At 48.1% G+C, this 14060-nt stretch overlaps 1 protein-coding gene across 31 annotated transcripts in view; it reads left to right on the top strand.

Moving 5' to 3' along the window:
* Nucleotides 1-13629, top strand: part of NACA (nascent polypeptide associated complex subunit alpha) — a 120635-nt gene extending 107006 nt beyond the window's left edge. For all 31 annotated transcript variants that reach the window (XM_033939362.1, XM_033939360.1, XM_033939357.1 and 28 more), the window contains 4 exons: nucleotides 11788-11934; nucleotides 12170-12298; nucleotides 12922-13044; nucleotides 13485-13629. In XM_033939362.1, the coding sequence (XP_033795253.1) occupies nucleotides 11788-11934; nucleotides 12170-12298; nucleotides 12922-13044; nucleotides 13485-13499 (414 nt within the window). In that variant the 3' untranslated portion in view covers nucleotides 13500-13629. The remainder of the gene's footprint in view (nucleotides 1-11787; nucleotides 11935-12169; nucleotides 12299-12921; nucleotides 13045-13484) is intronic.
* Nucleotides 13630-14060: the final 431 nt, after the last annotated feature.

Here is a 14060-nt window from a genome sequence, read left to right as displayed (position 1 = left end):
AATTAGAACACATAGAGGTAAGTAAGGAGGATGTCCTCAAACAGATAGACAGGTTAAAATGCGGCAAATCGCCGGGCCCGGACGGGATCCACCCAAGGGTTCTGAAAGAACTAAGACAAGAAATAGCGGGCACAATCCAGCATGTTTGCAACCTATCCTTGAAAACTGGAGAGGTACCAGAGGACTGGAAATTGGCGAATGTCACACCTATCTTCAAGAAGGGATCGAGGGGTGACCCCGGAAACTACAGGCCGGTGAGCCTGACTTCAATTATAGGGAAGATGGTGGAAGCTATGATCAAGGACGGTATTTGCGAGCACATCGAGAGATATGGCCTACTGAGAACAAGCCAGCATGGATTCTGTAAGGGAAGGTCATGCTTAACGAACCTTCTGTACTTCTTTGAGGGAATAAGCAGTCGGTTGGACAATGGGGAACCTATAGACATCATTTACCTTGATTTTCAAAAGGCTTTCGACAAGGTGCCACATGAAAGGCTGCTTAGGAAGCTGTGGAACCACGGGGTGGGAGGGGATGTGCACAGATGGATCGAGCACTGGTTGTCGGGTAGACTGCAGAGGGTCGGAGTAAAGGGACAATACTCTGACTGGCGGGGAGTCACAAGCGGTGTGCCACAGGGATCGGTGCTAGGGCCGTTACTCTTCAACATATTTATCAATGACCTGGAAAAGGAGGCAAAGTGCGAGGTTATAAAATTTGCAGACGATACCAAACTGTGCGGCAGAGTTAGGTCCAGGGAGGAATGTGAGGACCTACAAAGGGACCTGGACAAGCTGGAAGACTGGGCAAACAAATGGCAAATGCGATTTAACGTGGAAAAATGCAAGGTCATGCATATAGGGAAAAAGAACCCGTTGTTCGACTACAAATTGGGGGGGGCATCGTTGGGAGACAGCAGTCTTGAGAGAGACTTGGGTGTGCTGGTGGATGCATCACTGAAGCCATCTGCACAGTGCGCAGCAGCCTCGAAAAAAGCCAACAGGATGCTGGGCATCATAAAGAGGGGCATAACAACCAGGACGCGGGAAGTCATCATGCCATTGTATCGAGCGGTGGTGCGTCCGCATCTGGAATACTGCATTCAATATTGGTCGCCGTACCTCAAGAAGGACATGGCGGTACTTGAGAGAGTCCAAAGGAGAGCAACGAAACTGGTAAGAGGGCTGGAACACTGCCCATACGCCGAGAGGTTGGATAGGCTGGGGCTCTTCTCTCTGGAAAAGAGGAGGCTCAGGGGAGATATGATAGAGACCTTCAAGATCATGAGGGGCATAGAGAGGGTGGATAGGGACAGATTCTTCAGGCTGAAGGGGTCAACAGGCACGAGGGGGCATTCGGAGAAACTGAAGGGAGATAGGTTCAGAACAAATGCAAGGAAGTTTTTTTTCACCCAAAGGGTCGTGGACACTCGGAATGCGCTACCGGAGGAAGTGATAAGGCAGAGTACGGTACAAGGGTTCAAACAGGGATTGGACGGATTCCTGAGGGATAGGGGGATCGTGGGATACTGAGAGAGGTTCTGGGATGTAACACTGGTATAGAAAGCTAACCAGGAAATAAGTATAGAAATCCAACCAGGTCGTGGATGTGCAAGACCGGAGGGTTAGGACTTCGATGGGAAGATAGGACTCAATGGGAAACCAAGGTGGCAAGGGGGCCCCTTCTGGTGACTCAGACAGGCCGTGACCTGTTCGGGCCGCCGCGGGAGCGGACTGCTGGGCGGGATGGACCTATGGTCTGACCCGGCGGAGGCACTGCTTATGTTCTTATGTAACCCATATCATGCATTGCCGCGACCCGGGGCTACCTGTTGGTTTTAGCCTTAAAAGTTGGGGATTAGCGAGGATTTTCCTTGCTGTGCTGTATATTGGGTGGGTTGGGAGGGGAGGGAGAATGAGTGTTTGGGTGCCTGTGGATTGACTGGTTTGTATGGGTTAGTTTGCTTGCTTTTGCTGATGGATATCTGTACGATGACTGCCTGGGATGTAGATAGGTGTCTGGCTCGGGTAAGCATGAGGGGTATGCCTGTGGGATGTTTGATTGCATGTATGAATATCATTATGCTGACTCATAGTTACGATATGTGCAAATTGCTTAGATATCTCTTGAGTGAGTGGAGGCACAGGCTGGGACGGCCTCTACCGCTCCTTTTTTGGTTATTATGTATTTGCTTCATATGTATCTGTCGGATCAATGGTTCAATTGCATGTTAAATCCTTAAATGTAGATGGAATACATTCGCCCATTAAGCGTACCAAAATATTAGCATACCTTAAGCGTGAACACACAGACATAGCATTCCTACAGGAGACCCATCTGAGCTCTGGGGAACATGGGAAACTGCGTAGGGGATGGGTGGGACAGGTACACTCTGCACCATTTACCTCTCGAAAATGCGGGGTGGCAATTCTCATAAGTAAGAACTTACCCTTCCACCTGCATAACCAAATTGATGACCCCAATGGGAGATTTCTTGTCCTCGTGGGCGAGCTATGGGGCAAACCCTTACTCCTCTGCAATATCTATGCACCTAATACATATTCTCAGGCCTTCTTTTCGTCTGTGGTGGGTCACTTAGCACCTCTCATGCCTCAACCGCTTATCATGGGAGGTGACTTCAATTTTGTTGCACACCCCCAGTGGGATCGTAGGCCAGCTAGGCCGGTGCCGAAGGGACACTTCGCTAGAGGGGTACACTTTCTTATTAAAGAGCTGGATTTGCTGGATTCTTGGCGCACTCTGCACCCTTCTGAACTTGATTTCTCTTTCTATTCTCATCCTCATCTGTCCCACTCGCGCATTGACTACTTTCTCATCTCAGCCTCTCTCTTCCCGCACCTTTCGGCGGCGAGCCTCTCCCCACCTTTGGTTTCCAATCATGCTCTCTTAAGCTTGGACTTACAATTCGGTTCACAGATTGAGAGTCGTATTTGGCGGATGTCCCCATTCCTTTACAAAGAAGCGGAATTTTGCGAGTTTTTCCACAAGAAATGGGAGGAGTTTCATAACACTAATTCAGTAACAGAGGTAGGCCCCGTAGTCTATTGGGAGGCGGCTAAAGCGGTTATGCGAGGCCATGTATTGGCATACACTGCGTCGCGAAACAAGAAGCGGGACGGGGACCTTTTAGCTTTATCGCGGGACCTTGCCAGCTATCGATCTCTACATATTTCGCATCTAGATGACGCTTCTAGGCAAGCCATGCATGACGCTAAGAAAAAACTTAACCTACTCTTAGATCAAAGGGCCTCTCGCAACATATACTGTTACAAATACAAACTTAACAGATGGGGGGATAAAACGGGGAGGCTATTGGCAAATTTGGTGCGCCCGCACAACACCCGTCATACCATTACTTCTATCAAAGATAAGTGTGGTGTAGCACATACTACTCATTCGTCTATCACGCGACAGTTCGTACAATTCTATACCGACCTGTACGCGGAGCAGCCTTACGATGAGACTGCAAGTGAACGGTTTTTTCAAGGCCTCAATCTCCCCACCTTGACGGACTCTCAAAGTCTTGCTCTTAACAGCCCTATTCTGGGAGAAGAACTGCAGACTGCCATCAAAAAGCTTCAGTTGGCTAAAACACCAGGCCCCAGATGGCTTCTGCCGCGGTCCCACCCCTTCTCTGACGTCGGAGAAAAGGCGGGACTGCCGGCAGAGGAAGCAGCACAGCACAGGGCTCAGAGAAGGGGCAGGACCGCCGGCAGAGGAAGCAGCAGGGCTCACTGGCATCGGGAAACAACGGTAGGCAGCTTCTCCGTGCAGGGGGGAGCTGGGGGGGTGCGAGCGGTCCTTCAGGGTGGGGGTGCGAGCGGTCCTTCTGGGTGATGAATCAGATGTCAGGGGGGGAACTATGTAAAAAAAAATTTGTACAACGTGCTCACGCATATAACGCGCATGGTTATATTCATTATCCCAGGACAAGCAGGCAGCATATTCTTGACTGATGGGTGACGGCACCGACGGAGCCCCGGTACGGACAATTTTAGAGTGATTGCACTCTAAGAACTTGGAAAGTTCTGGTAGGCCGCACCGCGCACGCGCGAGTGCCTTCCCGCCCGACAGAGGCGCGCGGTCCCCAGTTTCTTAGTTTCCGCGGAGCTAAGAAGACGCGTTTCCTCAACGGCTGTTGAAGAAAATTTTTTCGATCTTCCCGCTCGCGTAAACCTTTGCTTAAATAAAGGTTTCTTTATTTCTTTTCTTTAAAAAAAAAAAATTACTTAATTGTTTTCTTTCATTTTTCGTTTCGCCCCGGCGGGGCCTGTTGCCACAATCGAAGCCTCGGCCTTCGATTTGGCAGAGGCTGTCTTCACTTTCATGCCCCCTCAGCCCAGGTTTAAAAAGTGCCAGCGGTGCGCTAGGCCAATCTCACTGACAGACCCGCATAACTGGTGTCTGCAGTGTCTTGGTCCCGACCATCAAGCGTCCACTTGCACCCGCTGTGCAACTTTGAAAAAAAGAACACTTAAAAACCGCCAAATCCAGCAGCGGTTACTCTTCGGTGCCGAGATGTCCGATTCCACCGTACCGGCACCGACATCGATTCCATCTCAATCGGCACCGACTTCATCGACACCGCGCGATACCGCGCTGGCGTCGCATCCAGCAGGTAAGCCGGCTAAGAAGCCTTCCCCGCTGGAGCGTCCTCCGGTCTCCACTAGAGAGCTGCACGGGAACGGGGATGACGGGAATCCCGCGGGACCCGCGGGGATCCTGCGGGTTCCCCCTTTGGGTCACGGGGATCCCGTGGGGACGCCCCCTAGGGTCGCGGGGATCCCATGGGGAAGCCCCCTAGGGTCGCGGGGATCCCGTGGGAACGCCTCCGAGGGTCGCGGGGTTCCTGCGGGGTTGGATCGCAGTACACTGCATTTGAGCCGCGAGGGTAGTCTCCTCCTCCTTACCTGCACTGTCGCAGCACACAGCCGAACGGAAATCTTCCCGATGTCAGCACTGACGTCGGAGGGAGGGCTTAAGCAAAGCCCTCCCTTCCTCCGACGTCAGCGCTGACATCAGGAAGACTTCCGGTCGGCTGTGAGCGGCAGGGCAGGTAGGAAGAAGGCAATGGCGAACGAAAGAGGGGGGAGGGGGCGGTCCGCCCCGAAGAATGTGCACAGCCGGTCAGGTCCCCCGATCGACCGACAACAGGCCCGGCCGACAAACCTCCCTGCCCTGTAGCCGCGAATCTAAATTACCTCTTACAGCAGCTTCAATACTCCAGCTGCTGTAAGAAAGTAATTTAGATTCGCGGCTACAAGACAGGGAGATTTGTCCGACCGGGCCTGTTCTGTTGTCTGTCGGGTGCGGAAACGCCACAAAGGTAAGGGGCAGGGAGGGAGGAAAGGTGGAGTGGAGAAGAAAAGACGCTTAAGGGGGGAGAAGGCCGCTGAAAGCACTGGGGAAGACAAAGGAGTGGAGAAGGACGCTGAAAGGACATGGGGAAAACAGGGGTGGAGAAGGCCACTGAAAGGAAATGGGGAAAACAGGGGGGGGAGAAGGCCGATGAAAGGATATGGGGAAGACAGAGGGGGGAGAAGGCCGCTGAAAGGACATGGGGAAGGCAGAGGGGGGAGAGGATGCTGCCTGACAGGACATGGGGAAGATGGTGGGGGAGAAGGACACTGGAAGGAAATGGGGAAGAGGGAATGGGGAGAAGACCCTGGCAGGGAAGAAGACAGAGGTGCCAGACTATGGGGGGAGTGGAAGGAAAAAGATGGGTGCCAGACCAATTTGGGAGGGGGGAGAAAGGGAGAGGCACAGTAACAGAGCAAATGGAAGACACAGAGAGAAGAGAGGCAGTGGATGGAAGGAATTGAATGAGAATATGAAGAAAGCAGAAACCAGGCAACAAAGGTAGGAAAAAAATTCTTTCTTTTTTTTTTTGCTTAAGGATAAAGTAGTATATTAGTTGTGTTGATAAAAATTTATAAACATTAGAGGCTCTGGTAGAAACCCGTTTACAAAGTATGTATTCTTCCCAATTAATATTTCCAAATTAATAAAGTCTTTTTGCTTATTTTTAAATGGGTTTCTACCAGAGCCTTTAATTCAGTAGCATAATTAAATGAAATAACTATTTCTGTAGTTTATAGGGACGGACGGGGACGTAGGGGATTCCACGCGGGGACGGGCGGGGATGGAGGAATTCCTCGCGGGGACGGGTGGGGATGGAAGGTTTCGTCGCGGGGACGGGTGGGGACGGGTGGGAGTCCTCACGGGGACGGGTGGGGACGGGTGGGATTTCTGTCCCCGCGCAACTCTCTAGTCTCCACTGCAGTGAGTCCAATCCTGCCGACCTCGAGGCGCCCACGGAAGCGCTCCGCTCCGATTGAAGTTAGCCCCTCGACATCGGGTTCTTCATCGGAGTGTCAAGCGGCACCCAAGGTACCGCAGAAGAAAAAGGCGGTACCGGTGCCTTCGCTGGACGAGCGTATTGCCGCCGTTCTGCAGGTACAGCTCAGAGAGCAACTCCAACAGCTACTGCCTGCTCTTTTGCCCCAGAACGGTCGGAGCCATCGGTACCGATAGTGGAACGCCCTCTTTTATCGGCATCCACTTTGTCGGTACCGGTTCTTACCACCTCATCGACTTCGATGCCGATTTTAGCTCCAGAGCCTAAATCTCACCACCAGGCGGTACAAACCTCGGTACCAGCACAACAGGTTGCATCGCCTGGTACCGTATCCATGAGGTCGGGCAAGTCCACCCATAAAACCCGACACCTGGAACCCTCCACACCAGAGTCTCGACACCATGACTCTCAGGTTAGGGATCCTGATTTATGGGGTGATTCTGAAGAGCCCTTTCTATCCGAAGGTGAATGCTCTTCTGATGAGGAGGAACGCCTTGTTACCAATCCCTCTTCTCACCCAGATTCTACATCTTTTCCATCTTTCTTAAAGGAAATGTGTGAATCCTTGTCTATTCCCTTGGAGGCTGAGTCAAAGAAATCTAAGGCATTCCTTGATGCATTGGACTTTGACCAGCCTCCAAGGGAATTTCTTAAACTTCCTCTCCATGATATATTGAGAGAAACGTTTTATAAAAACCTAGAGACTCCCCTGACTGTTCCAGGAGCCCCTCGTAAACTGGACTCTTTATACAGGGTGATTCCTATTCCTGGGTTTGATAAACCCCAACTCCCGCATGAATCTCTTTTAGTGGAATCCACTTTAAAGAAATCAGCGGGAGCTAATGTGTATGCCTCAGTCCCTCCTGGCAGAGAAGGCAAATCAATGGACAAATTTTGCAAGCGGTTATATCAAAACGCCATGCTAGCCAACAGATCAGGAAACTATGCTTTTCATTTCTCATTTTATTTGAAGCATTTGATCCAAACAATCTCCACTTTTGAGAAATATCTTCCTGATCGCAAAAAACCTAATTTTCAGGCCTGTACTTCCTCTCTTCTCCAGTTGAGAAAGTTTCTAGTAAGATCAATTTATGATACTTTCGAATTGACTTCTAGAGCCACGGCTATGTCAGTGGCTATACGCAGGTTGGCATGGCTCAGGGTCTCAGAGCTAGAGGTAAACCACCAAGACCGTCTAGCAAATGCACCTTGCTTAGGGGATGAGCTGTTTGGTGATTCCATGGATTCCACCACACAAAAATATCGGCACATGAGACACGTTGGGATACTCTCCTAAAGAATAAAAAGAAGACTCCACCTACTAGGCCTTTCCGACAACAATCGGCCTACCAACGCCGTTATGCTGCTCGCCCCTTACCTCAGGCTACTCAACAACCTAGACGTCAGCGACAACAACAACAACGTCAACCTCCGAGGCAGGCACAACAGCAACAAAAACCTCCACCACCTCAAAAGTCTACCCAGCCCTTTTGACGTGTTTCTCCTGAGCATAGCCAATATTCTACCATCTGCCCATCTTCATCAACCGATAGGAGGGCGCCTGACCTATTATCTCAGCCGTTGGGAGATCATTACATCCGACCAATGGGTCCTCAACATCATCCGCCACGGCTACTCTCTCAACTTCCAGACTTATCCCGATCAAAGTCTGCCAAAAGAGTCTGCTTTGAACATTCATCAATCCTCGCTTCTGATTCAAGAGGTTCAATCCCTCCTTCTCCTAAACGCCATAGAAGAAGTTCCTCTAGACCAGAAAGGACAGGGATTTTACTCCCGTTACTTTCTAGTTCCAAAGAAAACAGGAGATCTCAGGCCCATTTTAGATCTTCGAGATCTCAACAAATGCTTGGTCAAGGAGAAATTCAAGATGCTTTCCTTAGCAACTCTTTATCCTCTTCTCAATCAGGGCGAATGGCTATGCTCCCTCGACCTCAAGGAGGCTTACACTCATATTCCCATCCATCTAGCCTCCAGACAGTATCTCCGCTTCATGATCAATCACTGTCATTACCAGTACAAAGTTCTCCCCTTCGGACTTGCTTCATCTCCAAGAGTGTTCACCAAATGTCTGATTGTGGTGGCTGCTTTCCTTCGTTCACATCATCTTCAAGTTTTCCCTTACCTGGACGATTGGCTGATAAAGGCCAGTTCTCCTCAAACAGTGCTACTGGCCACCAATCAAACCATCTTGTTCTTACAGATTCTGGGGTTCGAGGTCAATTTTCCCAAATCTCATCTCATCCCCACTCAGAGACTTCAATTCATTGGAGCGGTGTTAGACACAATCCTCATGAGAGCATTCCTCCCTTCCAACCGTCTCCACACTCTTCAAGTTTTGTGTCAACAGGTTCTTCCTCAAAGTTCCATCTCTGCCAAACAAATGATGATACTATTGGGACACATGGCTTCAACAGTTCATGTCACCCCTCTGGCACGTCTTCACCTGCGCACACCTCAATGGACCCTAGCTACCCAGTGGTCCCAAGCGACGGATCCTTGCTCACGTCACATATCTGTGACATCATCTCTTCGTCAGTCTCTACAATGGTGGTTGGTATCCTCAAATCTATCCAGAGGTCTGCTGTTCCATCTACCTCCTCATCAACTAGTCATCACAACCGATGCCTCCCCTTATGCTTGGGGAGCTCATTTGAACGAGTTCCAAACTCAAGGCCTTTGGACAGCCCAGGAAAAGAAGCATCACATCAATTTCCTGGAACTCAGAGCGATGTTTTATGCCCTCAAGGCTTTCCAACATCTTCTCTTCCCTCAAGTTCTTCTGCTGTGCACAGACAATCAAGTTGCGATGTACTACATCAACAAGCAGGGTGGAACGGGCTCTCGCCTCCTGTGCCAGGAAGCCCAGAAAATCTGGACTTGGGCCATAAACCATCATCTATTCCTGAAAGCGATTTACATTCAGGGAGAAAAGAATTCTTTAGCGGACAAGCTCAGCAGAATTCTCCAGCCTCACGAGTGGACACTCGATCCTGTAACTCTACAATCCATTTTCGCTCAGTGGGGCACTCCTCAGATAGACCTCTTTGCAGCTCCTCACAATCACCAACTGCCCCTATTCTGCTCACGACTATACTCGCCTCACCGTCTGGCAGCGGATGCGTTTCTCCTCGATTGGTCAAATCTGTTCCTGTATGCTTTCCCTCCTCTGCCTCTCATGTTGAGGACCTTGTTCAAGCTCAAGAGGGAACGAGCCACCATGATTCTGATTGCTCCGAGGTGGCCCAGGCAACATTGGTTCTACCTTCTACTTCAACTCAGTTCCAGGGAACCTTTTCTTCTTCCACTGTTTCCTTCTCTGCTTACACAGCATCAGGAGACCCTTCTACATCCCAACCTCCAGTCTCTGCACCTGACAGCTTGGTATCTCTCGGGCTGTCTTCTCATGATACGCTTTTGTCTCAGCCTGTTCGTTCAATTCTGGATGCCTCCAGGAAACCGGCCACTCTGCAATGTTACCATCAGAAGTGGACACGCTTTTCTTCCTGGTGTCTTCTTCATCATCATGATCCCACTTCCCTTGCAGTGGAGACCTTGTTGGATTATCTCCTTTCGTTGTCTGACTCTGGCCTCAAGTCCACTTAAATCAGAGTCCACCTTAGTGCTATTGCGGCTTTTCATGAGCCAGTCCATGGAAAACTCCTCTCAGCTCATCCCTTGGTGTCCAGGTTCATGCGGGGTCTTTTTAATGTGAAACCACCTCTTAAAGCCCCTCCTGTTATCTGGGATCTCAATATAGTTCTTTCCGCTTTAATGAAGCCTCCATTTGAACCCTTGGCTACCGCTTCTTTCAAGTTCCTCACTTGGAAGGTACTTTTCCTTATTGCTCTTACCTCTGCCAGGAGGGTCAGTGAGTTGCATGCACTAGTTGCGGATCCACCTTTTACAATCTTCCATCATGACAAGGTGGTTCTGCGTACACATCCAAAGTTTCTCCCTAAGGTTGTCTCTGAATTCCATCTCAACCAATCCATTGTTCTGCCTGTCTTCTTTCTGAAACCTCACTCGCATTCTGGAGAGCAGGCTCTGCATACTTTGGACTGTAAGAGGGCTCTGGCTTACTATTTAAACCGTACTAAGCCCCACAGATCATTCCCTCAACTCTTTCTGTCCTTTGATCCGAATAAATTGGGACGTCCTGTTTCTAAGCGTACGTTGTCTAATTGGCTTGCAGCGTGCATTTCATTCTGTTATGCTCAGACCGGACTGACACTGGAAGGTTCTGTCACGGCCCATAGAGTCCGAGCTATGGCAGCATCTGTAGCTTTCCTCCGTTCCACTCCTATTGAGGAAATCTGCAAGGCTGCTACTTGGTCCTCAGTTCATACTTTTACATCTCATTATTGTCTGGATGCTTTTTCCAGACGGGATGGACACTTCGGCCAATCTGTTTTGCAAAATTTGTTTTCCTAATGGCCAACCTTCCCTCCATCCCTCTTTTTGTTAGCTTGGAGATCACCCATCAGTCAAGAATATGCTGCCTGCTTGTCCTGGGATAAAGCACAGTTACTTACCATAACAGGTGTTATCCAGGGACAGCAGGCAGATATTCTTGCGTCCCCCCCCACCTCCCCGGGTTGGCTTCTTAGCTGGCTTATCCTAACTGGGGACCGCGCGCCTCTGTCGGGCGGGAAGGCACTCGCGCGTGCGCGGTGCGGCCTACCAGAACTTTCCAAGTTCTTAGAGTGCAATCACTCTAAAATTGTCCGTACCGGGGCTCCGTCGGTGCCGTCACCCATCAGTCAAGAATATCTGCCTGCTGTCCCTGGATAACACCTGTTACGGTAAGTAACTGTGCTGTTTGTAAAATCGTGTATAACGCGCGCGTTATATGCGTGAAGATACGGTACTTAGCAGGTTGATGGACTCAATATTGCTGCAAAACATCTATGTAAGTAGATAAAGTAGGATAGTAACTTCTGGGTTATCACACTAACCCAGATATTCAGTGCCCAAGGCTGAACATAACCTGAATATTCAATGCTGGCATAATTCAGCTTGAGGCTGTGAGTGGCTTTACAAGCTGCTTACCACTGCAGGATGAATATCTGGTCCATTGACTCGGCTAATTGTCAGAACAGTTTACACAGCTGAATGTTTGCTAGGATCTTGCATATTGTACTGAGGAATGTACATAGGTGACTAAACTCCTGGGAGTTTGTTATCTCTGTAGCCCATTTAGGTAGTAGTTTAAAAATAAAATGTGAAAACATTCATTAAGAAAGTATTGTCTGACTTAGCTAAAGCAATCATGGTAGTACAATACTAGGAGGTTGGAGTGGCTTTGGTAATATAGAGGCATAATTGTCACACACAGCTTTGAGTCGGTTTTGTTGCAGAGTGTAATTATACTTTATTCCTCACCCCAGGCAATGTCCAAATTGGGACTTCGCCAGGTTACAGGAGTAACCAGAGTTACCATCCGAAAATCTAAGAACATCCTTTTCGTGATCACAAAACCTGATGTGTACAAGAGCCCAGCATCAGACACTTACATCGTATTTGGGGAAGCTAAGGTAAGTAATGTCTCAGCAGGTCATGTAGGGATGAATAGGAAGAGAAGAGGGCAGTAAAATCAATGGCAGTGAATGCTGAATGATCAATTGGCAGCTTGTTGGCTGTTTCATTTAATTCCCTCTCTCTTAACTGTTTACTCATGTGCTGCTTCTATTGTTCTCATGCTGGTTGTATTTTAGTAATTTCAGTTCCAGAATTTTCTCAGCTCTTATTACTGCTCTTTCCCTCCACCAGATTGAAGATCTCTCCCAGCAGGCTCAGCTGGCAGCAGCCGAGAAATTCAAAGTGCAAGGAGAAGCTGTCTCAAATATTCAGGAAAATACCCAGACTCCCACAGTACAGGAGGAAAGCGAAGAGGAAGAGGTATGAAATTGTGGAAACCCACATCACCACCTTGTATAGACACTGTCAGAAAAAACTAGTATTTGGGTTGTTATGATTCTGGCACTTTATAAGGGGCAAGGTGTGTTGGACCTTTAGAGTATGGATGGAATGCTGGTAATCTGCAATGGTGACTGCAATCAACTTTGTATGATGCTTCTCTTGCAATACCTGGTCAGTCAAATGAGTGTAACCGGCTTTCATGCCTTGAAGGGGAGTCAGGCATGCACTTGTTACTGTGTCACGGTAAAGTTGAGGCTATGTACCCCATAATCAGTTTGACATTGACATGTCAGGGCATAGACTACTTTGCTTTGTCATTCCCTCTGCCCCTTATTTTTTCCTCAGCAGACAGCAAGGCTACAAGACAGTGTGTGGTTGTGGTTGGGGGGGGGGGGTTTAAGCAGCTTTTTACTTAGCTTTCTTAGAAGTTTTGTTAAGTTTGTAATTCCCACCCAAGATCATACACAAGGCACCAAAAGTTTTGATGCAGAACTCTGCTCTTCAGTAGAGGTCAGAATTATCAACACAGTACATTACTGCGTTTGACATCTTCATAGTGTTATCAAATACTTCATATTTTTAATCTCTGCCATCTGGTATAGGTTGACGAGACTGGTGTGGAGGTGAAGGACATTGAACTGGTGATGTCTCAGGCCAATGTGTCCAGGGCGAAGGCTGTTCGTGCACTGAAGAACAACAGTAATGACATAGTTAATGCAATTATGGTGAGTGCTGGCGTACACTCCTGCTTTAGTATAAGTTTAGTGAAACACTTGTATATGTCCGCTACCTATTCATAGCTGGGATGTGTCATGAATAGTAAAACATGATTTCATTGGGCTAAGAAACTGAAGTGAGACCATATGTCATGGATACATCAATAAACAGAACAGGTTCCTTGAGGTGGTTTTGAATTAGGAAATACATATTAACATGATCTTGGGGAAAGCTTTTGTCACTTTACTCCTAATTAGAGATTTCATTGTGCTCCAGAGAAATTTCCTTTTCTGCTGACATCCCTGAAGGGTAATGTTGGATAGCCAGGGTGTGTATAGCATTAAATTCTTCTGGGGGCATTTTAATACTTGGCACAATTCATTCATCTTTAAACATTGGTTGAGTAATCAACAGTATCTTAACATTGGTTTTCTATTTCTTTTTTCAGGAGTTGACGATGTAAACATCAAAAGCAAGGACTTCTATTTTATTTTAAATTTTCTTTTTCTTTGTTTGGGAGAAGATGAAGCTGAATTTGGGGATTTCTACTATTTCTATTGCTGAAATAAAGTTGTGGCATATTGTTGATGAAAGACTGTAGTCCTTTTTCTTAATTTGTTAAAGCAATGCTACCTGTCTGCTGGGGGCTATGCTGAAACTCATTTCACATAAGCAATTAAATGACTTTCAGATAACATGGGCTTGTTACTGAAAGATTGGTGTTCAGATTTTTACTTCTTGAAATAGACTTGGAAGCTTTCAAGGTTGCATCATCCAACATCTGATCATTTTAATTTGGTAGAAACATTTCTGTCATGGTGTTAGATCTAGTGCTTTGTAAGAGGTGGAATAGACTTGTTTGTAAGAACTACTTTCTGAAACCAAGATGACCTTTTGAAAGGAATCAATATCCGAAAGCAGGAGCTGGCTTTGGTGCAGTTGTAAGGCATGCTGCTTTCAGGTGCAGCAGTGCAAACTGCTTTCCAAATGCTTTTTAGCCAACAGAGGCTAAGAACAGAAGAGT

Source organism: Geotrypetes seraphini, chromosome 3 (assembly GCF_902459505.1).
Source record: "Geotrypetes seraphini chromosome 3, aGeoSer1.1, whole genome shotgun sequence".
Lineage (NCBI taxonomy): Eukaryota > Metazoa > Chordata > Amphibia > Gymnophiona > Dermophiidae > Geotrypetes > Geotrypetes seraphini.
This window is presented reverse-complemented; position numbering and strand designations above follow the sequence as displayed.